The 23,999-nt window shown below is 43.6% G+C and overlaps 2 protein-coding genes across 51 annotated transcripts in view; both read left to right on the top strand.

The window, feature by feature from the left end:
• The window catches only part of PPFIBP1 (PPFIA binding protein 1), a 133,835-nt gene that overhangs the window by 46,306 nt on the left and 63,530 nt on the right, over window positions 1-23,999 (top strand). For 25 of the 50 annotated variants that reach the window (XM_083464006.1, XM_083464004.1, XM_083463996.1 and 22 more), the window contains exon 2: window positions 22,624-22,707. In XM_083464006.1, the coding sequence (XP_083320132.1) occupies window positions 22,644-22,707 (64 nt within the window). In that variant the 5' untranslated portion in view covers window positions 22,624-22,643. Of the gene's footprint in view, window positions 1-2,945; window positions 3,062-22,623; window positions 22,708-23,999 lie in introns of those variants that run through there. The other 25 variants (XM_083463982.1, XM_083463986.1, XM_083463973.1 and 22 more) reach the window with 4 other exon arrangements.
• Window positions 15,661-18,453, top strand: LOC310688151 (testis-expressed protein 30-like). The gene is made up of 2 exons (XM_083464274.1): window positions 15,661-15,996; window positions 16,282-18,453. The coding sequence occupies exons 1-2, from the start codon at window positions 15,685-15,687 to the stop codon at window positions 16,579-16,581; spliced, it is 612 nt and encodes a 203-aa protein (XP_083320400.1). The 5' UTR covers window positions 15,661-15,684; the 3' UTR covers window positions 16,582-18,453.

The raw sequence follows: 23,999 nt of genomic DNA, 5'->3' as shown, positions 1-23,999 counted from the left end.
ATGAGACCCACGTCCCTCTCGGTACACCATGCAGACACTTACATTGCCTGAGTTCTTTGGTGCCCTGGTAGTGTGCAAATGTGATGACTGATGTTTTTGCACAGAAGCCTTTATGGTACGCAGAATGTGTTGAGTTTTTCAACTTCCGTATTCCAAGAAATGAGGGGTGCTAATAAAAAGTTGTAATATGACTTGGGAATTCAAAATATATTTTGATTAAATGAATATTTAGATTGCTTGGTAAGTAAAATGTGTGTAAAACTGCACAGAAGTCATTAAAAGTGAGTGCCAAGTACTTGTAGTTGCTTTATATTGATATTTTATTATTACTATTATTATTATTAAGCATTAACTGACATTGTCGGAAGGTAATATTGAAATTCTTTGGTTTTCTGAAAGCAGTTTATGTGCTTCTTAATCATATATGGACTTACCCAGCTAAATGTTGTCCAGTCACAAAAATAATTGCAGATTTGAATTCTTCACAGCCAAAAACATATTTTTAAGACTCCTCACTGAAGAAATTTGTGAAAATTAAGTTTTACCCCCTGAAATGGCACGCTCTATAATGCGGCAGTTTCTGGAGCTGCTCCTCTTTCTTCCTCCCTGCTGTTCTGTCTCTCTGTCTGTCTTCTCTGTCCTGTGCATCCTGCAAATGAGGATCCTCAGGCCACAAATCAATTCTTGCCCTCATTCCCAGTTCAGCTGCCACCATTGACCCTTACCTTTTGCCCTACTCTTTCCAGGCACAGGTCCACACTTAAAGCTCTGTGTCCGAGTGCTGGTTTTTGTTTTTGTTTTGCCCTGGAGCTTTCTCCTTGAAAACCCTCGCTTTAGCCCTCAGGTGGAGCAAACATCAGGTCAGGTTGTCCGTGGATTGCCATTTGCTCAGATTGAGCTTTAAAGAGCGGGTTTTCGTGGGAAAAGCTCCATTGCAAAATAGGCTGCTCGGACTTGGCGTTTTAAAGCACATACCGTATTTTTCGCACCATAGGACACACTTTTTCCCTCCTAAAAAGCAAGGGAAAATGTGTGTGCGTCCTATGGAACGAATGCAGGGGGGAGGCAGGCGGGAAAAGCCCCCAAGAGCCGCACACAAGCTCCGTGCGCTCTTGCGGGCTTTTCCACAGGAGGGAGAAGGGACTGACTGGCGCATCAGTCCCTTCTCCCACCTCCCAGAAAAGCCAGGAGAAGCCGCGATCTCTTTAAAGGGGTTGCATGGCTTCTGCGGGCTTTTGGGAGAGGTGAGGGAATCCCCCCACCTCCCAGTAAAGCCAGGAAAGCCCTGCGCAACCCCTCCGCCAAGGAGAGGCTGCACAGGGCTAAAGGGGAAGCCAAAACAGCGAGCGGAATCCATCCCGCTCGCTGCCTTGGCTTGATCCATAGCTGCACGCACCCCCTCCGGCAGGGAGAGGTTGTGTGCAGCCTGTACGCTGCTCTTTGGGGCTGCGGGGGGGGGAGATTTTTTTTCTTGAATTCCCCCCCTAAAAACTGGGTACGCCCTATGGTCCGGTGCGCCCTATGGTGCAAAAAATACGGTACTGTGCCTGGAAAGAGCAAAGGAAAGGGAAGTGTGAATAAGCTCTGAATGTATAGACCAGGGATAAGAGACCCGAGTGTCTCTCTGTGCTGCTGGACTCAAACTCCCTCCATCCCTGAGCACTGGACATGCTGGTTGTGACTGAGGAGAGGTGTCATTCCAACAACATCTAGAGGCTATATTTAGTCATTACTAAATTTTGCTTCTATCTTCTGGTCCCAGCTGACTTTCTTCCTCAGTTTTTTTTTTTGGGGGGGGTGTTGTTTGTTTGTTGCAAAATGAATAACATCACTTTTTATATTTTACAAACAGCAAGAATAAACTACAAAAGAAAATACCCCCCCACCTTTTCCCTCAGTAATTTATGTCTTTTATGTGTAGCTTTGAAAATGGCCTCTTTTCCTCCTTTCCTGACATGAGTTTTTCAACTGGGGTGTGTGTGTGTGGTTTGATCAACTGCTCATGTATGGCTGAGATGTGAATCACTTGCTCAATGAGGAACCCCCCCCCCCCATGCTTGGCTAGGCCAGGGAAAATGTCGCTGTGGCGATCACACAGGGCCCCCGGACGTTTCACGGTCTATTGCGGTTGCTTTTTTCGCTGCCACCACCCCGCTTCTCACGGAGACACACGGAGTCCAGACAGTTGTTAACGTAAACAAATAAACAAGTTTATTTTTAAGTGCAGGAATAAGCGTATGGTGTCGGTTTATTTTTCTCTTGTTTCTTAAATCTTAGTTTCTTAAATCTTAGTTCCTACAATATACGATTGAAGCCAAACTGAGATATCTACTAATTGATGATGACCCCCTAAAATCACTCATGGTTGCCAGGTTCCTGATCAGCGTCCTATCCCTAAAGAAGAGAAACGGTCTCCTGTGTGATTCGGACAACCCCTTTAAACCATGACCTGTGTTTTAGGTGATATCACCATTGTTTTAAACCATGATCTATGTTTTAGGCGATATCACCATTGATATCCCTGATTAATTTATGAGCAGAGGGCGATGTATAGGTTACAAAATTATTGTAATGTATGATGGTGGTTTTTGTTTTTGTTTTGCTTCGGTTACTGTTTGTCTTTTGTAAGTTTTGGCGATTTTAAATTTGGAGGTTTAAGTATAATATGTCGGTATGGGAAACTGTCGTGTAACGGGCCAATGGCCGTAATAAAGATCAATCCAAATTAGTTCCTACAACTTCAGACTGAATTATTCCCAACTTTCTATCTAACTCCCTAGCAGTTCCTCTCACTCTCTCCCAATACAACTCAACCAACCCGCTGCGTATTCCACCCTCGTCCTTCTCCAACCCCCAAGCCTCAACTCCCAACTGACAAACCTCAACTGTCAACCCCCAGACCTCAGCTGATTTTCAAAACCTCCCACTCTATCTTTTACTCCCCCCTTGCATTCTCCCTGGCCAATCACACCACACCCATTTTAGCCCTTTCATGGACACGTCCTAGGGGCAAGCGCCACAGTCGCCATGGAAAGAAATTTGTTATTCTCTGAAAGGAGAGGTGAGATATCTGGAAATACCCGATTATACTTTTGGAACTGCTAGCGTGTCAATACTCTTATGAGTAGCATTTTCACTTTATTCTGTAAACCTGAGAATAGAAAAGTTAGATGCTGCCTCCTGTCCCGTCCCCCCGCCTGTTCGTCACCAAGATGAGAAGGGGAGAGTTGAAAGCTCACATCAATGTTGTAATTTTATCCATGGAAACTAAGTACAGAGCATTTAAGAACTAAATATAAGCACCACTAAAAAACAATTCTATTTCTGAGTCTTAAATAATATTGACTCTAAAGATAGAATTCCAGTGTGAAATACCGTATTTTTCGCCCTATAAGACGCACTTTTCACCCTCCAAAAATGAAGAGGAAATGTCTGTGCGTCTTATGGGGCGAATGCAGACTCATTGGCTTCAGCGATAGCAACGCGAAGCCTCCGAAGCCTGCGCTCCGGAGGCTTCGCGTTGCTTCCGCTGAAGCCAGGAGAGTCTGCTCTTTGAGGCTGGCGGTGGGGGAAAGCAGCGCTTCCCCCATCGCCAGCCCCAGAGGATGGGGGGCAGCGGGAAGGCGCACGACGCCTTGCCGCTACTCTCCAACCCGGCTTCGAGGCTGGCGGAGGAGAAAGCAGCGCTTCCCCCCTTCGCCAGCCCCAGAGGATGGGGGGCAGCAGGAAGGTGCGCGACACCTTCCCGCTGCTCTCCAATCCTCCTTTGGGCTTTTGCGGGAGATGGGGGAATTCCCCCACCTCCCACAAAAGCAGGCAAAAGCCGCGCGCTCTTTAAAGGGGCTCCGCGGCTTCTGCTGGCTTTTCTACGAGGGGGGGGGATTCCCTCACCTCCTAGAAAAGCCCGCAGGAGCCGCGCACCCTTTAAAGAGCAAGCGGCTCTTGGGGGCTTTTCCCCAAGGAGGGAGAAGGGACTGACTGGCCGAGTCAGTCCCTTCTCCCTCCTGCGGGCTTTTGCGGGAGATGGGGGAATTCCCCCACCTCCCGCAAAAGCCATGCGCTCTTTAAAGGGGCTCCGCGGCTTTTCTAGGTGGTGGGGGAATTCCTCTGAGCACTATGCCTTTGAATACCAGTTACAGGTGAGTTCTGCTTGTGGACTTCCCAGGGGTATCTGGTTGGCCACTGAAATGATGTTTTCAGCAGATGCTGTAAAAACAGGCCTTGGCCTGATCCAGCATGGCTCTTAGGATAGGTGTGGCATAATACAAAGGAGCTGCCACACCTAAAAGAGCAGAGAAAGAGGGAGATCCATAAATAGCTTAGGCATCTCAGTTGCCACTTTCCTTGCTCCCAGAGAGCACTTTTCCTGTGCTCAGAATAAAATGGAGGAGGATATCAGCACAGCCACTCCTGATATCCAGCGAAATGTGGGCATGTTTACAATGTAGGAGAGGGTGAGCCTGTTCAGATAGGAACTGAGCAGGAAGAGCAAACTGGATTTTTTATAAAGGGAATATTTATTGAGACTTTTCACAGGCAGCATAGGAGGTACTGGAGAGCATACTGGTGTAGTCCAGTTGAGGGTTTCTTCTGCTGAAGAGAAACAAAGCTGTTTCTGTTCAAAAGAAGTGAACCCATATCTCAGTTTGATGAGGAATTTCAGTTGCATTTGCAAATAAAACTACTTCCTTGTTTTGGTCAGATAAAACAAATCACATCTTGTTTCACGCCTGTCATGGACTGTTGAACATATTCCTTTTTCTTTTCCTTTTTTACATTGTTGAGGTTCTTCTGGTATCTTAACTGTTTCTCCCACCACATACTTAACCTTCTTACTTTGAAAAACATAGTTCTAGTATTCAGCATAGTTGATGAAATAAATAGTGACCCAAATGCCATTGTTTGCACCAGGGTACAAATTCTTACTTGAGTAACTGCCTGCACGGTGTAGAATCAAATGTATATAGTTTCTGAAAATTAAGCAGTCTCTGTGTCTTAAATAGCTCCATTGGTTAGAGTGTGGTGCTGAAAACTCCAAGGTTACAGGTTTATTCTCTTATGGGATACCTGCAGGGTCCTTTCCAACTTCTATGATTCTAATGAGCATCTAATAAGAGATGTAGAAGCACCAGCTGCTAGAATAAATTTCAATCAGAAATTCTGCAGCCGCTGCTACTTTATAGAAAGGGTTGTATCACCCTTCCCTGTGGAGCATAGTTTTGACATTCAGACTTAAACTGGAGATTTTAGTTTCTGTTGCATCTATGTGAAGCAGGTATTAACAGAGTGGTGATGATTCTCAGCTAGGTAGACTTGGGTTGAAATCTCTGCTTAGCTGTGAAGCATACTGGGTGATGTTGGACAAATCACAATCCCTTAGCGGTGAACTACAACTCCCATTATCCCATTGGTTGCACTGGGTAATGGGGATTGGAGTCCAACAACCCCTAGAGGGCCACAGGTGCCGATCTCTGCTTTACCTGAAGAAACCTCATAGAATTGCTGTGAGGGCAAAATGGGGTAGCTTTCACATCTGGCACCTTCAGCTCCTTGGAGAGACAGAACGAAGAGATAAAAATGTGTGTGAGAGGAGAAGCTGTGTATATTTCAGATGAAGATGACAGTCTGAAATCCCTGCCAGCGTTACGGCTTTGGGGCATGATCCTTGGTGTGTGTATCGCTTGCAACAGTGGGCTTGCTCCATTTGACGGAAGCCCATTGGAACAAAGGGGCCCTGGAGATTGCAGCTGGCACAAATCTCTGTGAAGCCCAGAAGATTGGGTGTAAATCTTCCCTCTGGTGCCAGAGGACAAGAAGATTGATTGCGGGTAGAGCTGGCAAAACAAGAAGATCTGCCTCTTACAAAAACTGAGGAGCAAGAAAAACTGCTCCAACACCATGTTTTGAAGTTGGCTGTAGGCAGCTTTGGGCACAAGTTGGTTTCTCGAATTTTGGAAAAGCACCTAGGTCGTTGAGGTGCCAAACAAACAGTATATATATTTAAACAAAACAGAATTTCTCCTTGTCTAGTGAAAATGCCGCAAGCTGCTGTGTGTAATTTTTCTGTCAAGATGAGCGAAAAGTGGCAAATACCCTGTGCTTCCAGTGTTACAGGCCTGGCAGGTATATTTGGGAAGACTTTGCCTTGCTCCCTGCGTTACTTCCGGGCAACAGGACGGGGAAGGTTGACAAACACCAAACAGACTTTTCAGTTTTCTTTCAAGCCACAGCTGTTTGCTTTTGTGTTTTCTAGTTGTTGTTCTAAAATTCTGTACAGTGTAATGGCGGGGTTTAATGGTCAGCTTCTGAGATTATTTTCTTCCTGCCTCGCCCTGCTTTCCTCCAGCAGTGAGGCAGCATTCTGTGCCCACTGAGCACGATCAGTTCACATGGCAGTGCTTTTTTTAGGGGAGGGGGAAAATCTCCCCTGGGTTCCCCCCCTCCCCAGAAATACTGCTGCAAACCTTGTCTTCTCCTGAAGCCACCCTCTTTTGTGTGAATGGTCCTGTATGGACTGTCCCTCAGATAATTGAGATCATTGTTAGTATATGCAACTGGGACCCTGCAAGAAAAGTTGGAGTGCTTTCCTTTAGGGCTCAACCCATTCTGCCTCATCCACAAACACAGTGTTTTCCTGTCCTGGCAGTCACCATTTTGTGCCTACTGTACATGCTCAGTCATCATTGGACTGTATTTGAGTTTGTTTCTTTGTTTTTGCAGGGGTTCAACACACATGTGTCTAGCTCTAGCCTAGGGCCACCCAGCATTTCATACCAAGGCGGGGGGGGGGGGCACACACTGCCTTGTCACATGGCTGGGGAAATCCAGCCAGATGGGTGGGGTAATAATAATAATAATAATAATAATAATAATAATAATAATAGGGGTGGGAGGGGGGCCAAAATTTGACACCACCCCCACCCCCTTGTGCCGCCTTTTCAAAGCTAGCAGAGCAAGGCATCAGGCTTTGGGAAGGGGGTATGCAGCTCTGGCAGGATCCTGGAGCCCCCTTGCCTCCTCCCCAAATCTGGGAAAGTGCTAACTAGGTTTTGGGAAGGAGTCTGGAGGACCCAAAGTCGAGCACCTCCTCACCCGGCTTTGGGAAGGCAGTGTGGGGGCTGCTAGGACGACGGCGGCATCACATGTTGCTGAGGGCTGCGAAAAAAGGCATGTTAGACCGTGCTGATCCAGCTATACTTCATAGAATTGTGCCATCTCAAATGTACAGTTAATGAAGTAGAATCATAGAATTGGAAGGGAACATGAGGGTCATATAGTCCACCCCCCATGGAGGAATCCTTTGCCCAGTGGGGGGCTCAAGCCCATGACTGTGAGATTAAGATTCTCATGCTCTACCAACTGAGCTATCAATCAGCGGTTAATTTCTTTATGTGTGTGGACAGCTCTCCTTTTTTAAATGAGATGGTTCTTTCTACATTTATGACCATTCATGGTTAACCCCAAGTCTGCTGGTACTTTTTTCTTCGGAGTGTGTCGCTGTGAAGCACAAGCCCAGAAAGACTTGAAAATATGATGATGATATAAATCTGGTCACAGGTACATTCCATCCCAAGTAAAGGTTAAAAAAAGAAAAGGTAAAGAACCCCTGGACAGTGAAGTCCAGCCAAAGGCGACTGTGGAGTGTGGCACTCATCTTGCTTTCAGACCGAGGGAGCTGGCATTTGTCCACAGACTGCTTTCTGGGTCACGTGGCCAGCATGACTAAACTGCTTCTGGCACAACAGGACACCGTGACAAGTGCCAGAGTGCACAGAAATGCTGTTTACCTTCCCACCGGAGCAGTACCTATTCATCTACTTGCACTGGTGTGGTTTTGAACTGCTAGGTTGGCAAAAGCTGGGACAGAGCAATGGGAGCTCACCCCATTGCACAGATTTGAACTGCTGACCTTCTGATCAGCAAGCCCAAGGCTCAGTGGTTTAGACCACAGCACCACCTGCATCCCCAGTTACTTTCTATGGTTCTATGGTAGCCTTTGTCTTAAGTTTTGTCAAAGTGTATAGTAAAAGATTTTGGTGTTTTGGTAACACATTGGAGAGGCAATTGATTATTTTCCTTTTGGAAGAGCTCTCTGAAAGATGCTCACATAATCTGCTCGTTTGTTTCATAGCCTCATGACTGTGTCAATACCATGCTAGGGGAATGTGCGGCATTTCCTTGCTTACATTAGCAGCTGGAGATCCATAAATGAATGGTTTGATTGTTTCCCCCTCCCTCTAGATCTGCTGATCCAAGTAGAATGTCTCAGAAAAATGGGTATATTGATTTTCAATGCATAAATAATATAAGCAGTAGGAATGTTTTGCTGCATAATTAAGCAATGAAATATCTAAAGTATATTTACCCAAAGGATGGGGTTTGTGTGGAGGTGACCAGATTAAGTTCAAAAGAATGTAAATGAGTAAACACCAGGTTTTTTTTGTAGCTGTTGGAGAATCTTCATAGAGTTATCTTAAATCTGTTTGAGATATGCTATCTTTCAGATGGTACTCATTTTTCTTTGGGAAAGGAGAAACAGTAAACTTAAAAGTTAAATAAAATAACATTCTCAACCAAACTTAAGTATTCAATTTCTAATTACAGCAGACACAATTTATAGTTTTAACTGAGGGTAATTTTAACTTCTGAAAGTATTTTACCAGCTTGCTGACACCGTGGCCAAGAAGTGATAAAAGGTTATACTTTCCCTCCCTTTCCTCCTTCACTAAATACAGATCACAGAGAGATCAGTATGTAGGATCCAGCACAGTCCCTCTGACTAGAAAGAGGGCTGCATCTCACCTACAGGTGGTACTTAACACCACGGAAGCTGGCACCACTACGCCCAGAAACCTCACCAAGATATTGTAGAGGCTGCGCCTCCACACACACATACCTCCACATGTGGTGGGAATGCCCTAAAATCCAACCGTTCTGGACAGCAGTCCTGCAAGAGATATGCAAAATAGCTAAACAGGTATTAGAATTCACCTAAGAATGTTAAGAATGTCGTGCTATATATATATATGCACTTTCTGTAATATAAAATATTCACTCTCTCGTTAAAAGGTTGGTTGAATTGCTTGGCATCTGTGGTTTGGTTTTGCTGCAGGATTGAAAAAAAGGCACAAACTGCTTACAGTATCTTCCTTTCTTCTTTGACATTTGAAAGCTGGAATATCATTTTGATTAGTTGCTCCTCTTTTTAGGCCCAGTTCTCATAAACTGAATTAAATAACTTCAGGCTTCCTGGGAGCAGGAGACTCCTTGGTACAATAGGGTGTCTCATTTTAAGGGGTGAAACTTAATTTTTGATTTATTCAGTGCAGGGTCTTAAAAATGTTATTGGGAGTGTAAGGAATTCAAATCTACTATTTTTTGTGTGACTGCACAACATTTAGCTTTTTAAGTCTACGTTTGATGAAGAAGCATATAAAATGTTTTTGGAAAACCAAAGAATTTTGATTTTACCTTCTGAAAATGTCAAGTAATGCTTAATAATAATAATGATGATGATTATGATGGAATAGAACTGCAAATACTTGGCAATCATTTTTAATGATTTCTGTGCAAGTTTGCACATATTTTACTTACCAAGCAAAATTAAATTATATTAATCTAACCAAAATATATTTTGAATTCCCAAGTCACATTACAGCTTTTTAACACCCCTCATTTTTAGAATTTGGAAGTTGAAAAATCCAACATGCCCTATTGGTACAAATCTCCCCCCTTACAAAGTACATCTGTATACAATTTTAGTTTTGAATATAGCCAAGGCACAGCTGTGACTCTCTCCCTGCCACTGCCAACTTGAAAGGTGCGCTAGGTCCAGATATTTTACTGGCGCTCGCTTAACTAAGTAAAACTGCAGGCCTCCAGATGTTGTTGCCCAGCCAGTGTGGCAAATGATCAGGGATGATGGGATTTCTACTCCAGCAACATCTGGAAGGCTGCCTGTTCCCCATCCCTGCCCTAGAACTAAGAGGCAGGTACATAAGACCCCAACAGTTTGCTTCCAGCTGTATAGCCCAAATCAAGAGTGCTTCAGAACCAGGGCTGGCCCCACCATTAGGTGACGTCAGGTGATTAATCTCAAGTGGCAGATGTTGGGGGGCAGCTGTGACAGCCCCCTGGCTATCCCCCCTAAGCCTCATGACCTCTCCCCTCTGGTGGATGGCAGGCCTGTGTATGTTATGCAGTCTGCCTTGGCTCAGGTGCAGTGGAGGACACTATCCTGTCACCAGTGTTGAGATAAGAGTCAGCAGTCAGGCCAGCAGCCAGGTTTCTGTATGTGACACTGGGGTGTGTATCTGTGCCAATCTTTCCTTTATCTTGGGTAGCAAAGTGTATTGGGGAGCCTTGTCCAGAATTCTCCCCTTTCTGGCACAATTCTCCCTTCTTCCCACCCTTAACTAGAATGCAGGGGCTGTGTAGCAAAGAAGAACAAGTGGTGACTCGGTGGATGGCACAGATGTGGTGAAACAGGGTAGACTATTGTTGTCATCCATCTGTATTGAGAGACAGTGGAGTGTGCCTCTGGGGGTGAAGTGTCTCCTGCTTGGCAGGGGGTTGGACTCGATGGCCCTTGTGGTCTCTTCCAACTCTATGATTCTATTCTAAGTCTAATCGCTGTGTTAGCAGCAGTTCCTGGGGCACAAGTCTGGGCCGCGTGTCTGGAGGTCCTGGGCTGCCCAGATGACAAGAGTCCCCTCCCAGCCTTGCTGATGTGGTCCAAAGGAAAGCAGACTTTTGGCACCCGCTTGGCTGCAGGAGTTGCTGGAAGGTGGCGTACAAGGCTCCATCCAACAGTCTTTGGGATTGCACTCCAGATTTATGTCTAGAAACAGAGTTTTCCTTCTCCTGGATGGGCTCTTCTGCCCCACACTTCCCTCTACAGCACAGCGACAAACTATACAATTTGTTTAAACCTTTCTGATTGCGTTCTAAAGTCCATATTTGAGGCACAGCTCTAGGCAGACTGCTGTAATCTTTGTGTAGGGAAATATTTCCATCCTATGTGTGTAAAGCAATGCTGTTTGTTGCAGGAATTTTGTTCTTTTTCTTCATAAATACTTGTTTCAGAGTACGTCCATACAGCTCATTTAGCCAAGAAGGGTTTTGATTTATCCTTTAGAAATGAAGCTTCTCTCTGCCATCTTTAAGAAATGGCCACATGTATAGGTACGCAACGCAACTGGAATGTCAATAGCTGATAAAGTAGTTCTTGACTGATAATGAAAATTTACTTTGGCTTGAAATTGGCTTTTGCTGTCTAGCCTTGACGAATTGTTAAGCCAAACAAGGTGTTCAGTGGTGAGTGCAGGAATTGGCATGGATTATTTGTCTGTGTTGTTTTGGGAAAGTAAGAGTGAATGTCTGTTTGAAATGGTCCTTCAATGCAATTTGAAAAATGCATATGAACTGTGGCAAAGTCCTTACTGATGCTCTTTACTGATGTTGGGACATTTTTTGTGCTGAAGGATTTCTTTTCCTGTTTATGTGCATACTTGTACCTATGTCTCCCCCCCCTTTAAATCTTCTCTACTGCTGATGAAAATAGCATAAGCCTACTAAAAATCTGACTCCCCACAACCTGCTCACTTTATTTGCCCTGTTAGTGCAAGAACATGTCTGTTCACAGTGTGCGCATATTAAATGGATTTGAGGGATACTATCATTACATCATTTTTACTGAACAGGTTTCCACTTGTTAAAAAGCATCTGTTTTGAGTTGTCGCAAATGTGTTTCCCCCTTTTGAAACTGTTTTATAGCATCTTGTACCATAGAGTGCACTTGAGTCGCATGTGAACTCTCTCCCCCCCCCCCCCCGGTAGTCTGTTGTTTCTTATTGTGTTGTTTCAAAGCACTGACTAATGTGGGAGAAATGTTTTTCCCAGGACTCTGTACCTGGCTGTTCCAGCCCCTACTCTAATCTGCCTTTTTAAAAAATGCATTGAGGGGGTTGCATTCTTTCCCCGTTTGCTGTGCAGAGCATGGAACTCCTGGATGCAAGCTGATACTAAAGCGTACTCTGATTCTTTTTTATACTGTGCTGCTCATTCCAAATTTAAAAAGGTCTGTCGTTTCCAAACTGCACCTCCAGGATATATGCTAGTGTTCTGTGAAAAACAAATGAATTAAATGATGAAAGGCTCCCTTGTCTGGCTGTTGTGCCTCTGCTTGATATACTGCTCTGGCTGTGCCTTTTTGCAGTTAGACTCAGTGTCTGAATTGTGCTTTTGGCTGAATCATCCAGTAGCTCCCAATACCAACATATTTATCCTCACTCTGAGGAGGATGCCCCTTGCATCTCAGCATGAATCACAATTTGGACATATCTGGAACACGAACCATGCCAGAACTAAATAAGAAGGCTTTTCCTAGCATCAGTAGTTCTTGTGCCAATGAGAGGCAAAGTTTTTGGGGGATGCTCATCTGAAATGGCCTGAAAATATTTTAACTGAAGAGCAGCATAAAGATTCTTTAAATTCTGAATAAAGTTTGCAGAAAAACTGAAATAGATGACAGTAGATGGCAGCTTATACACCTCACTAGGAGGAAGGATTATGAACCAAACCATAATCATGGTATCCTTCTGGACCGTCATGGGGGGCTGGGAGCTGGGGGCATTGTTATACAGTGGTTCTGCTCCTTTCTCCTGGGCCATGTCCAGAAAGTGGTGTTGGGGGATGAGTGTGCTCACTTGTGGGGTGCCTCAGGGCTCCATCCTCTCTTCCATGCTTTTTAACATCTATATGAAGCCACTGGAGAGAGATCATATGGGGGTTTGGGCTGGGTGTTTACCAGTATGCGGATAATACCCAGCTCTACCTCTCTTTTAAACCGGATCCAGTGAAGGCAGTGAAGGTCGGAGGATGAGTGGTGGATTGAAGTTGAATCCAACAAGACAGAAGTACTGTTTTTGGGGGACAGGGAACGGGCGGGTGTGGGGGACTCCGCGGTCCTGAATAGGGTAACTGTGCCCCTGAAAGACCAGGTACGCAGCCTAGGAGTCTTTTTGGACTCACAGCTGTCTATGGAGGTGCAGGTCAATTCTGTGTCCAGGGCAGCTGTCTACCAGCTCCACCTGGTACTCAGGCTGAGACCCTACCTGCCCGTGGACTGTCTTGCCAGAGTGGTGCATGCTCTGGTTATCTCCTGCCTGGACTACTGCATGCACTCTACGTGGGGCTACCTTTGAAGGTGACTAGGAAACTGCAATTAATCCAGAATGTGACAGCTAGTTTGGTGACTGGGAGTGGCCACCGAGACCACATAACACCGGTCTTGAAAGACCTACATTGGCTCCCAGTATGTTTCTGGGCACAAGTGTTGGTGCTGATCTTTAAAGCCCTAAACGGCCTTGGTCCTGTATACCTGAAGAAGCGTCTCCACCCCCATTGTTAGCCTGGACACTAAGATCCAGCACTGAGGAACTTCTGGCAGGTTCCACACTGCGAGAAGTGAAGCTACAGGGAACCAGGCAGAGGACCTTCTTGGTAGTGGCACCCGCCCTGTGGAATGCGCTCCCATCAGATGTTAAGGAGATGAGTAATTGTGTGTCAAGGCCCCGCACCCCCTCCTTTGATGAATAAAACACGTGGACACCAGTATTTTAGGAAAAGGCCACAACTTTTATTGGTTACAGAATGAGTAGTATTGGTTTTGGCACTGGACCCGAACGTACTGTATCTGACTCCTGCCCACCATGCAGGAAGTCTCAGAGGGCCTTCTTGGTAGTGGCGCCCGCCCTGTGGAATGCCATCCCATCAGATGTGAAGGAGATGAGTAATTATATAACATTTAGAAACACCTTAAGGCAGTCCTGTATAGGGAAGCTTTTTAAGGTTTAATGTTTTACTGTGTTTTTATATATGATGAAAGCTGCCTAGAGTGGCTTGGGCAACCCAGTCAGATGGACGGGGTATAAATAATAAATTATTATTTTTATCAGTTGAACTTCTTATTGGATGTGAGTCCTGTGGTCTGTGTTGAACTCGAATTGTATAAAGAAGGAAAGGTATTAGTGGTGGCCTATGAAACCCTGAATAGCTCGGGTCTAAGATGTACAAGGGACCACTTTTACTCCTTTGTTCCACCACACCCTTTAATGCAGACTAGGAATAATTTCTTTCCCTGCAGATTAGCCGAAACTCGAGCCTGGTGGAGTGGTCTTCTGGAAGTGATAGAAGGCTTTTTAATTCAAGCTACTGGTGGCCAATAGTCCAGGAGAGACCAGAACCATTAGTATATTGTTACCTGTTCTGAAGTTTTGCAATGGGATGTGCTACAACCCAATTAAATATTGGAAACCCCGCATAGTACATGGTCTACTTTTATGTAAGCATCAGCAGGCAATTCCTGGTGTGTTTTGAACCTTACTGGTTCCTCTTGTAGGGATAGACAGATTTTGAAATCAAACTGTTAACAGCTGTGTTGAATGAATGAGTCTGTATCTAACATCTGTCTATTTTTGGTCCCTGAAATGATGGCTCTTTATTGTTCACATGGGATCAGAGAGCGAAGGGGTCTATTATGCCAGTTTCAGGGAGATTGCAAATGTGGCCTTCATGCCCCAAGAAGCTGCTGCTTGTGGAATTTTACAACTCTTTAATCTGGCTGCTCTTTTTTTAGCCTGTGCAGTTCATTCATGTAGATTACTGTTTGCTTTTCAAGATTTAGCTTCCCTAACTTCAGAAAGTAGGTTACTGAAAGAGGCGTATGTCATTGCTTTTAAGTGCAAGGAACTTTCTCCTCTGTCAATCGGAGGTTACTGTTCATGCTCAAGCCTGCTTTCCTTTAGACAGATTGATGGGGCATCTTTCGATTAACTAGTTTTTAAAGCTTGTGACTGCATATTCTCTGTACATGTAGCTGCCTAGCTGCCTGAAATAAAATAACAATAACCCATAATGTTAAGATTTTACCTGTGTATTCACAAAAGCAAATGACTTCAGTTTAGACCATCATTTTGCTTCCAAGTGGCCAAGTTCTCTTGTTTTTTGAAAACAGAAGTGAATCATGCAGAATTTGATACTAAATTCCCAGTACCACCTTCTACACAAGGAACACTTTTCATTTGGAAATGCCTGGAGGGGACTTATCTGATGTGGGTTCTTTCCCAATTGCTGCTGGGAGGAGAGTTGGGGAGAGAGCAAGTGAGAGAAGGTTATGTTCCAAGGCCCATACCAGCAGGGCTCTCCAAACAGGTCCAGGTACAGTACTTTGTAGAGCAGGTGTGGCTAAGCTGTCTCTGTCCAGATGTTGTTGGATGACCACTCCTGCTAGTCTTAGCCCAGCATGGCCCATGCTCAGGGATGGAAGACGTTATAGTCCAACAATGTGGGGATGGGAACAAGACACACATGTCAGTCATCTCTGGTATACAGCATTGAACCAAAACATGGCAAATCCAAGTAAAATTTTTGGACTGTATTGGGCAGCTTAAGCTAAACTGATTTGTAGCTAAGAGTTCTGAGACAAGAACTTGCCAGATTGTAACAGGAAAATGGGTGACTCTTAAGACACCAATTTTTAAAAAAAAATTTAAAAAAATTATTTAACATAATTATTACAAAATACAAGCAAAATACATACAAATACATACATACACATATTTTTCAGATAAGCACACATATATAAAAAAGAACAAAAAAGAGAAAAGGGGGAAAAAGACACCAATGTTGAAAATGCCATTTGGAAGCAAATATCTAGACTCCGTTTTCTCCATCCCCGAGAAGAAGCTGCTGTATGCTGTGATTCTCACTCACGGAGCATCTGGTGATATGAATTTCTCTCACCTTGTATCTTTGGCAAACTACCCGGCCTCTCATAGATTTCTGTGTCTGCGATTTACCTGCAAAAGCTTCAATATCATCTATAGAACTAAAGCAGGGGTCAGCAATCTTTTTCAGCTGTGGGCCGATCCACTGTCTCTCAGACCATGTGGTGGGCGGGACTATATTTTGGAAAAAAATAATGAACCTATTCCCCACAAATAATCCAGAGATGCATTTTAAATAAAAGGACACATTCTACTCATGTAAAAACACACTGATTCCCAGACCGTCTGCAGGCCGGATTGAGAAGGTGATTGGGCCGCATCCAGCCCCAGGGTCTTAGGTTGCCTACCCCTGATCTAAAGCATATAAAGGTGTTGTGGAATATTTAAGATCATCAGGCAACTACATACTTTCTGGCATTTTTCTTGGAGGCTGTTCAAGTGGCTTGTGTGCTGCTGCCTCCGTGATACATCAAGCAGACCAAGATAATGACAGCTTCATTCAAGGTTTTATCTGCTGCATTGGCCAAAGCTTCACTCTAAACTTCGGGATGAAGATTTATTGTCCATTAAGTCTCCTGTACTATTTGTGTCTGGAGATACAGATGAGATGTGCGATAAACAACTGTTGAATGGCGTTGCAGACAAAATGCAAGTGCCCAAGAAAATCCCTTGGGTTGAAAAGGCAAACCACAGCATGGCAGCGAGAGGTCGAAATGCAGAAGACATCTCATTGGAAATAAGCAGAGAAGAGATCAGGAAAAAAATGAATTGGACCCAAGCTTCAATGCTGTGAAAAGTCCCTTGATATTACTCTGCTTGTACGGTGTTCCCTCATCTCCATTAGAAGATTCCAGTTCAACCTTTCTAGAAGCAGCAGTGGATGTTGCCTACTTGTAGTGTTTATAGAAGCTCACCTGCACGGGCACTCTGTCATTTTTGAGGTTCCAGAGTACAGAAATATGACAACCACAGCCACTCTCAGCCTCAGGGCTGCTACTGATTTATCCCAGTACAGTGGTACCTCGGGTTAAGAACTTAATTTGTTCTGGAGGTCCGTTTTTAACCTGAAACTGTTCTTAACCTGAAGACCATTTTAGCTAATGGGGCCTCCTGCTGCCGCCACACAATTTCTGTTCTCATCCTGAGGCAGAGTTCTTAACCCGAGGTACTATTTCTGGGTTAGCGGAGTCTGTAACCTGAAGCGTCTGTAACCCGAGGTACCACTGTATTGGTAACAGAAGACGTGCCAGTTCCCAGTCCATAAAAGTGAGAAACAGCCCTGGGAATAAGCTGCAGTATCTATCTATCTGCCTGGGTGCTGGAAGGAAGACCGCTCTCTGCTGCAAGGCCCCTTTCCATCTGGCTTAGAGGCAGAGCGCAGACTCACCCTGAACAGCTAAAAGGCTCCTGGGAGGCTGGAGGGACATTGCTGGAACCACTCTTGACTTCGGGCAACGGGCTAAAATGTTTTAAACAGTTCTAATTTTGGTTGCTCTGCTTTGTTTTTGTCAGGTTGGTGTTGGTTAAATGTTTAGTTGGGGTTTACAGTTATACCCAAATTAAAATAACTGCTAGCTGTTTATTGTTATTGTTGTTGTTTGTTTCTATTGATTTCTTGGTTTGTTTGTTGCTTGTATAGGATATTTTGTTTTTTCAATGTTTGATGTTTTGCTGTGCTTTTATATATGCTGTAAGCCACCCAGAGTGGCTGGGGAAACCCAGCCAGATGGGCGGGATATAATTTAAAAAATATATTATTAAAATTGCTACCTCCTGTTGCCTGTCTGTAAAGCAGAAAAAAGGATGACCTTTCTTGCAGAGTTATGGTGAGGATAAATGTAAAGCACTTTGACAGGGAGAGGACACTGTTTTTGCTGATGCAACTGGAGTTGGATCTATAGGCTCAGGCAACCTGGGCTGTAGATGACACATAACACTTTGATGGCTAGCTTCCGTTAGTTTTATGAGGTTGACCTTCATTAAGGAAGTGGAAGCGAGGACGTGCCAGATATTTCTCCCAGCCTGAACCTTCTGCTTTAGCTATATGCTGTATCTGTATTTACAGTAAATGTTCCGTCCCCAAGGCTAATATGTACCAGGCATAATCCTTAGTAATTTACGGTATCTCAGCTATATAAGTTTTCCAGTGCCCTGTACAGCAAAGTATAGAATTGTATCTCCTGTTCCATAAAAAAATGAAGCTACCAAAATTCTGTACCTGGAACATTTCCCAGGGAGTGGAGAAGACACTTTTCTCTCTCTCCAACCCCCAGATTTTCCAACCCCAGACAACTAATCTTCAGAGGCATCTATATCTTGCTGGCCCAGTATTCCATTCACTAAGTGTTACAAACGATGACAGTTGCAACTAAAATTAGTCAAGCTCCATTGCAAATCAGGTGTATATTCAAAATTTACAGACTCTCAGCTGTTTGCAGTGAGAAAATCAAACAAAAGCAATTGAAATAGCCCAAAACAATATCATCAGTTAAATGATATTTTTAGGCTAGATAAAGGAACTGGTTTTGGTAAAGAACTTTCAAGATTGCAGAGAGAAGTGCTGGAAAATAATGAAAAAATTATGTCAAAAATATATAAATTGGTGCTGGAGTGGGAAACAAAAGATGAAGAAGTAAATCTGTAATAATTCATTGGGCAAAATATGTGGGACATAACATACAAATTACCTCATGGGAAAAGTTAAGGAATAAAGATCAAAATTTACTGCTTGCTGTCCATTAAAAGAAAACATTATGAAAATGATGTATAGATGGTATCTGACTCCTACAAGACTTGCAAAAATGTATAAGAACAGAACCAACATATGTTGGAAGTGTAAAGTTAAGGAGGATACATTCCACCATATGTGGTGGACATGTAAAATAGCTGAGCCCTTCTGGGAAATGATTTACAACGAACTGAAAAAAATGGTATAACTTTATTGAATACATTAAAGAGCACTATGAGAGTTTAAAAACATTAGCAGGATTCACATAATGCTTGTAATTTAAATTAACAAAGGATAACAATAGAGTATAACAAAGTTAGATAAAGTAATTAGAGGCAGTTAAAAGGGGAAGAATTCTGGAAGCCGGGGGAGGGGTGGGAGGAAGTCCTGGGGTTCAGGGAACCTCATAAAGGTATTGATATGAATATGGTTTTTTCTAAAATAAGTGTATATGTCTGTGTGTATATGTATACAGTGGTACCTCGGGTTACATACGCTTCAGGTTACAGACTCCGCTAACCCAGAAATAGTACCTCGGGTTAAGAACTTTGCTTCAGGATGAGAACAGAAATTGCGGCGTGGCAGTAGCAGGAGGCCCCATTAGCTAAAGTGGTGCTTCAGGTTAAGAACAGTTTCAGGTTAAGAATGGACCTCCAGAATGAATTAAGTTCTTAACCCGAGGTACCACTGTATGTGTGTGTGTTTTTAAAAAAGATTTTTTTTTGAAATTTTGAAAAGAATTAGAATAATAATAATGAAATAGCTCAACACAACAGGTGCTTCAAGTGGTTTCCCCAAATTCAGCTGAAACTGCAACTTATACTGGCTTGTCCAGTCTCACTATTATTCAGCCTCTCCATGGCAAGCATCTTTAGTATTTAGTAGAGCAAAGGCTGCTGTGACGTGCTGTAAACGAGATCCATAGCCAGATAGTAGCTTCCAGCAGCATTCCTGAGGAATCTGAGCCCATTCCTCGCACCAGAGATTTTCTGTGGAGTTCAAGTCAGGTGACTGTAGAACCTTCCAGGACTATTTCTGCAACCAGACCTTGGTGGAATTTGAGGTATGCTTGGGCAGTGACACCAAAGCGTCAGCTTCTTCACAATCCTCCTAGGATTTCCTGATACTTCAATGAATCCAGCCTGCCTTCCACACGCTGCAAGCTTCCAGTGCCGGAGGATGGAAAGCAGCCCCAGAGCACCACCAAGCCACCACCATGCTTCACTGTAGGCAGAGTGTTCTCTTCAGAGTACGCAGCATTCTTCTTCCTGCAGACATAGCACTGATCCAAGGAGCCGAAAAGTTCCGATTTTGTTTCGTTGCTCCACAGAACAGAATCCCCAAACTCTGCATCTTATTTATATGATTTTGAGTATATTGGAGTTGACTTTTCTTGTGCTTTTGGGTCACTACTGGTGTACGTCTTGGAGTTCTGGCATGGAAAGCATATGTGTTTTAGTTTGTGCTTTACTGTGTTCACTGAAACCTCAGTGCCTACTGCCACCATGTCTTGCTGCAGCTCTTTTGCAGTCACTTGAGGGTTTCCCCCCAGCCTGCCCTCTCAGAAATCTGGTTGCTGCCTCCGATAGCTTCTTTTTTCTGCCCCGTCCAGGTAGTATAACTTTGAACTTGCAAAATATGCTTCCAACATTCAGTGCCTTTGCTATCTTGTTGTATCCTGCGCCTTGTTTGTGAAGGGCGATAATCTCTTCTCTCACCTTCTTGGACCATTCTCTTGACCTACCTATATTTCTACCATGCAGCCAAATTTGACACTCAGCAAACCCCTAGTCAGTTCAGGTATTTCGTGTGTGGCAGCTGAAGCACACCTGGTGCAACTAATTAAGCCCTTGATTGGTTACATCAGGTGTGTTTGAGAAAAAACCTGTTGTATTTGTGCTGTTGTTACAGATTCTATTCAGGGGGTTGAATAATAGTGAGACAGGAGAAGCCAGTTTAAGTTGTATTTTCAGCTGAATTTGGGGAAATGAAGCATCTGTTGTGTTGAGCAATTTCAATTGCTTTTGTTTGATTTGCTCATTGCAAACAGCTGAAAGTCTGTAAATTTTGAATAATTTCAATTGCAACTGTATACCATATGAATTTACAGCTGGCTAAACTCGCAAAATCAACCCTAAATTATTAAATTGATGCCCCCCATCTAGGCATCAATTTTGTTTAGAGGTGCCAGCAAACACAGTTTGTAAAATGGCATTGTCATTTGCACAGATGCTGGCTTGATCCCGCCCCTGTCTCCTTGGCAACTGAGATGTCTGCTTCTTGCTGCACTTCACAAGGTGTTAGAATAAATTCTAAAAAGTGAGAATGTAAACTGAGGGATTAAGCAGCGTTCAGTGGCTTCAAATACAAGGGGGAGGGTTAATCCTCCATTTAAGCTTTATGAATGAAGCTGCAAGAGAGTTGAACTTTAGCATGGCACTTTCTGATTGCTGCCTCTGGTCTGTTAGGCTTCTGTGTGTTTGAGTGGCCTTGCAAGCAACGGTGGAGCTGCTGCTTAAATCTTCTTTTGTGTCTTTGTCTGTGCCAGCACTGATGTAGTCTATTGAACATAGTGCCCATTCAGGACCATATTTTCCACCACTCATAATACGTAGGTGTCTGGAGTCTGGCACATGGCACATGGCAGATGAGAAGCGGGCAAGGATGAGGGTGTGAATGGAAGAGGCTGGATTGTGATGTGTTCTTGGGGATGTGGAAAATAAGGATGTGCAGGGGGCATATAGAATAGAAGAATGTTGAAGAGCCAAAATACATTACATGAAATGGCTTGTGCATCTGTTGTTGGATGCTAGTATTTCACTTAGGTGGGAGATTTGATTGTTTTCTTATGGGGGAGCAATTTAAAGTAAACCTTCAAAGACAAAAATGACACCAACCCCCTCCACCAAACCTGCACTAGCCCTTTCTGTAACATGCTAGTTTTGTATGATTTGTAGGAGGACATTTCACTGTTTGATTCTCGTTTGAAGTGGCCACAAGCAAAAAGCTGTACTACTTGCCTTTCTAATAATGTATGTTTCAGCTCATATATGGAGGCCAGCAACAAGACCCTGATTGGTTGGCAAACAGCAGGCTCCAAACTCTCTTGTTTTATTTATTAAATTTATATCTTTCCCTTCTTCTCAAAAGAGCCTAGAATGGCTAACAACAAGTAATAAAACAATAAAAGCATCTTCTTTTTTAAAAAAGTGTTTATCACATCATGTTGTGGTAGTTTGTGGCAACCTATGTATTTTTAAAGAAGAAAAATGGTTCTGCATGATTAGCAAAAGCCACTAACAGAAATAAACTGCTTACATTTTACAACCTGTCAGCTCCAAGCTTGTGGCTGGCAAATGTGTGGTATCTTGCATAAAACCCAAAAACATAATGAGAACAGCTCTTGGGGAGAACATTGGGGGCCTCTGTTGTGTAGAGCCTGTGCAACTGGTGACCAGCAGTCCACATGAAGCCATCCAGCCATTTTCTTTGGTTTACCAAGTATTTGACAGTTTCTCTGATTTTGCAGTCCCAGGGAGGTAGCACTCCACATGCCCCTGGTGTGCTGCCTGAATCGCAACTTGTGTGTGCTGGTTCAGTTTTACAATATTTTTCTTGCAATTTTTGCAGCTGGTTATGAGCTATAAACCTTGTTGTTCTCTTTATAAATCCCATTGTAGCTAGCAGGACACAACTGCAAAATATGTGGTTTTTGAGGGTTTGTTAAGACCTCAGTTCTCCTGTGAGCTAACTTTTCATCTGCCAGCTTTTGAAGGGAACAGATGTTCTCCAAACCAGACAGGCTATAACTGTGCATGCTGTTGGAAATAGGCGTTCTGCAGGAATGCAATCTCTCTCCCCACACAAACGCTAGGTTCCCAAGCAACCCAGCCTTGCCTAAAGCAGGTCTGGGTGACGTGCACCTGTGGACATGGTTGGGAACAAAATCCTGTTCTGCAAATGCTGAAGTGAAGTAAGGAGTTGGACTAGATGACCCTTGGGGTCCACTCCAACTCTGATTCTATGATCGTTTGCAGATTGCTTAATTTAGTTGTGGCTTCTGAAGGGTTGAAAAACATGTTTAACATTGTCGCTTCATTACTTCAGGTATTTGCAGAATCCAGAAAATGATGAGTGATGCAAGTGAGATGCTGGCTGCCGCTTTGGAACAGATGGATGGCATTATTGCAGGTAGAACATTAACCCAATGTTTTCTTTTGATCTGCTTGATTGCCCTTTTGCTCCTGGAGGGGATGTGTTCTGGAGTAGGAAGCCACTGAGCATGGTGAATTTCTCTCTTCAGAGAATCAAACCGAAACTTCTTTTCTCTTTGCAAATTCATTCAAACCAAACCATTAACTTGCTTGAAGCTCTCTGCTTCGCCCTCACCATCTGCTTTTCAAAGCTGTCAGGTGATGTGGCTCCTACTGTTCATTTGAGGGAGGAGTGCTTTTTCCAAATATAGGATAAAGTGTTGTGCGTGTTGGAGGTTATCAAAGGGAGAAGAAGGGCCACGAGGAGCAACCTGGATTATGTTAGCACAAAAAGGGGGATGAGGTGGTAAAATTGTGCCTGGACAATGGCAGAGATGGCAGGTGGGGGAATTGCACTGTTGAACAGCTTTTTCATGGAGATAAACATTACCTACTCATAACAAATCAGCATATAAGAAGGGTAGGCCTGCATTACCTTTATGTACCAGGGTTTTGTGACTGATGTAGCATGTTCCCATCGATGGTCCACATTCCTCCCCCCATCTGAATCAGCACAGCCCAATAACAGTTGGATCACCTCATCAGCTATTTGTGAGAACTAGGTCTCAACTGCACTGTCTCTCTTACTCAGTTCTGAAATATATCCCCAGGGGAAGGGATCTTCCGGCCAGGCACACTAGCATTTTGGTTTGATTTCATGCCAAGCCAAGCTGTGCAAACAGCTGTTTAAACTAGAAAAGTATTCTGAGTGGGTGCAGAAGACATGAAGGTGCCGAGTTTCCAGATTAGTGATGTTATTTCCCTTGCAAAATACTTTCTGAAATGGATAATAGCATATTATTTCCTCCCATCCATCTCACTTCAGACATATAGATTTTCTAAGGATTTGCATCATAAATACATGTGTCCAACAGATGTGAATGTAGCATATTACAATTGCATTTGCATTTCCTTAAAGGTTATTGTCTCCAGACTGACCTTGATAAGGCAATTAAAGGAATACGAATAAAATATCCAAATTATCAACACTATGGTGTAGAAAAAGGACCACATTTTGTCAGTGAAGTACTTGAAAAATATTAACTTATATCAATACTCAAACTTATGTGGCTTTATTACTGTATTTTTCCATCTATAAGACACACCCATGTATAAGACGCCCCCTATTTTTGGGGACTCAGATTTAAGAAAACGGGGGAGATGGCCCATAGTATAAGATGCCTCCTAATTTTTGAGATTATTTTTTAAGGAAAAAACCATAGTCTTATA

The sequence above is a fragment of the Podarcis liolepis genome, assembly GCF_965112155.1.
Source record: "Podarcis liolepis genome assembly, chromosome: 10".
NCBI classification, from domain to species: Eukaryota; Metazoa; Chordata; class Lepidosauria; order Squamata; family Lacertidae; genus Podarcis; species Podarcis liolepis.
The sequence above is the reverse complement of the archived record's forward strand: the minus strand, read 5'-3'. Positions and strand labels throughout refer to the sequence as shown.

Excerpts from the sequence above, each read along its gene's own strand:
- LOC310688151 (XM_083464274.1), top strand. The coding sequence starts at position 15,685 with ATGTTGAAAATGCCATTTGGAAGCAAATATCTAGACTCCGTTTTCTCC. Across the intron at positions 15,997-16,281 it reads AAAATAATGAACCTATTCCC|CTTCATTCAAGGTTTTATCT; the intron begins CACAAATAATCC and ends AGATAATGACAG.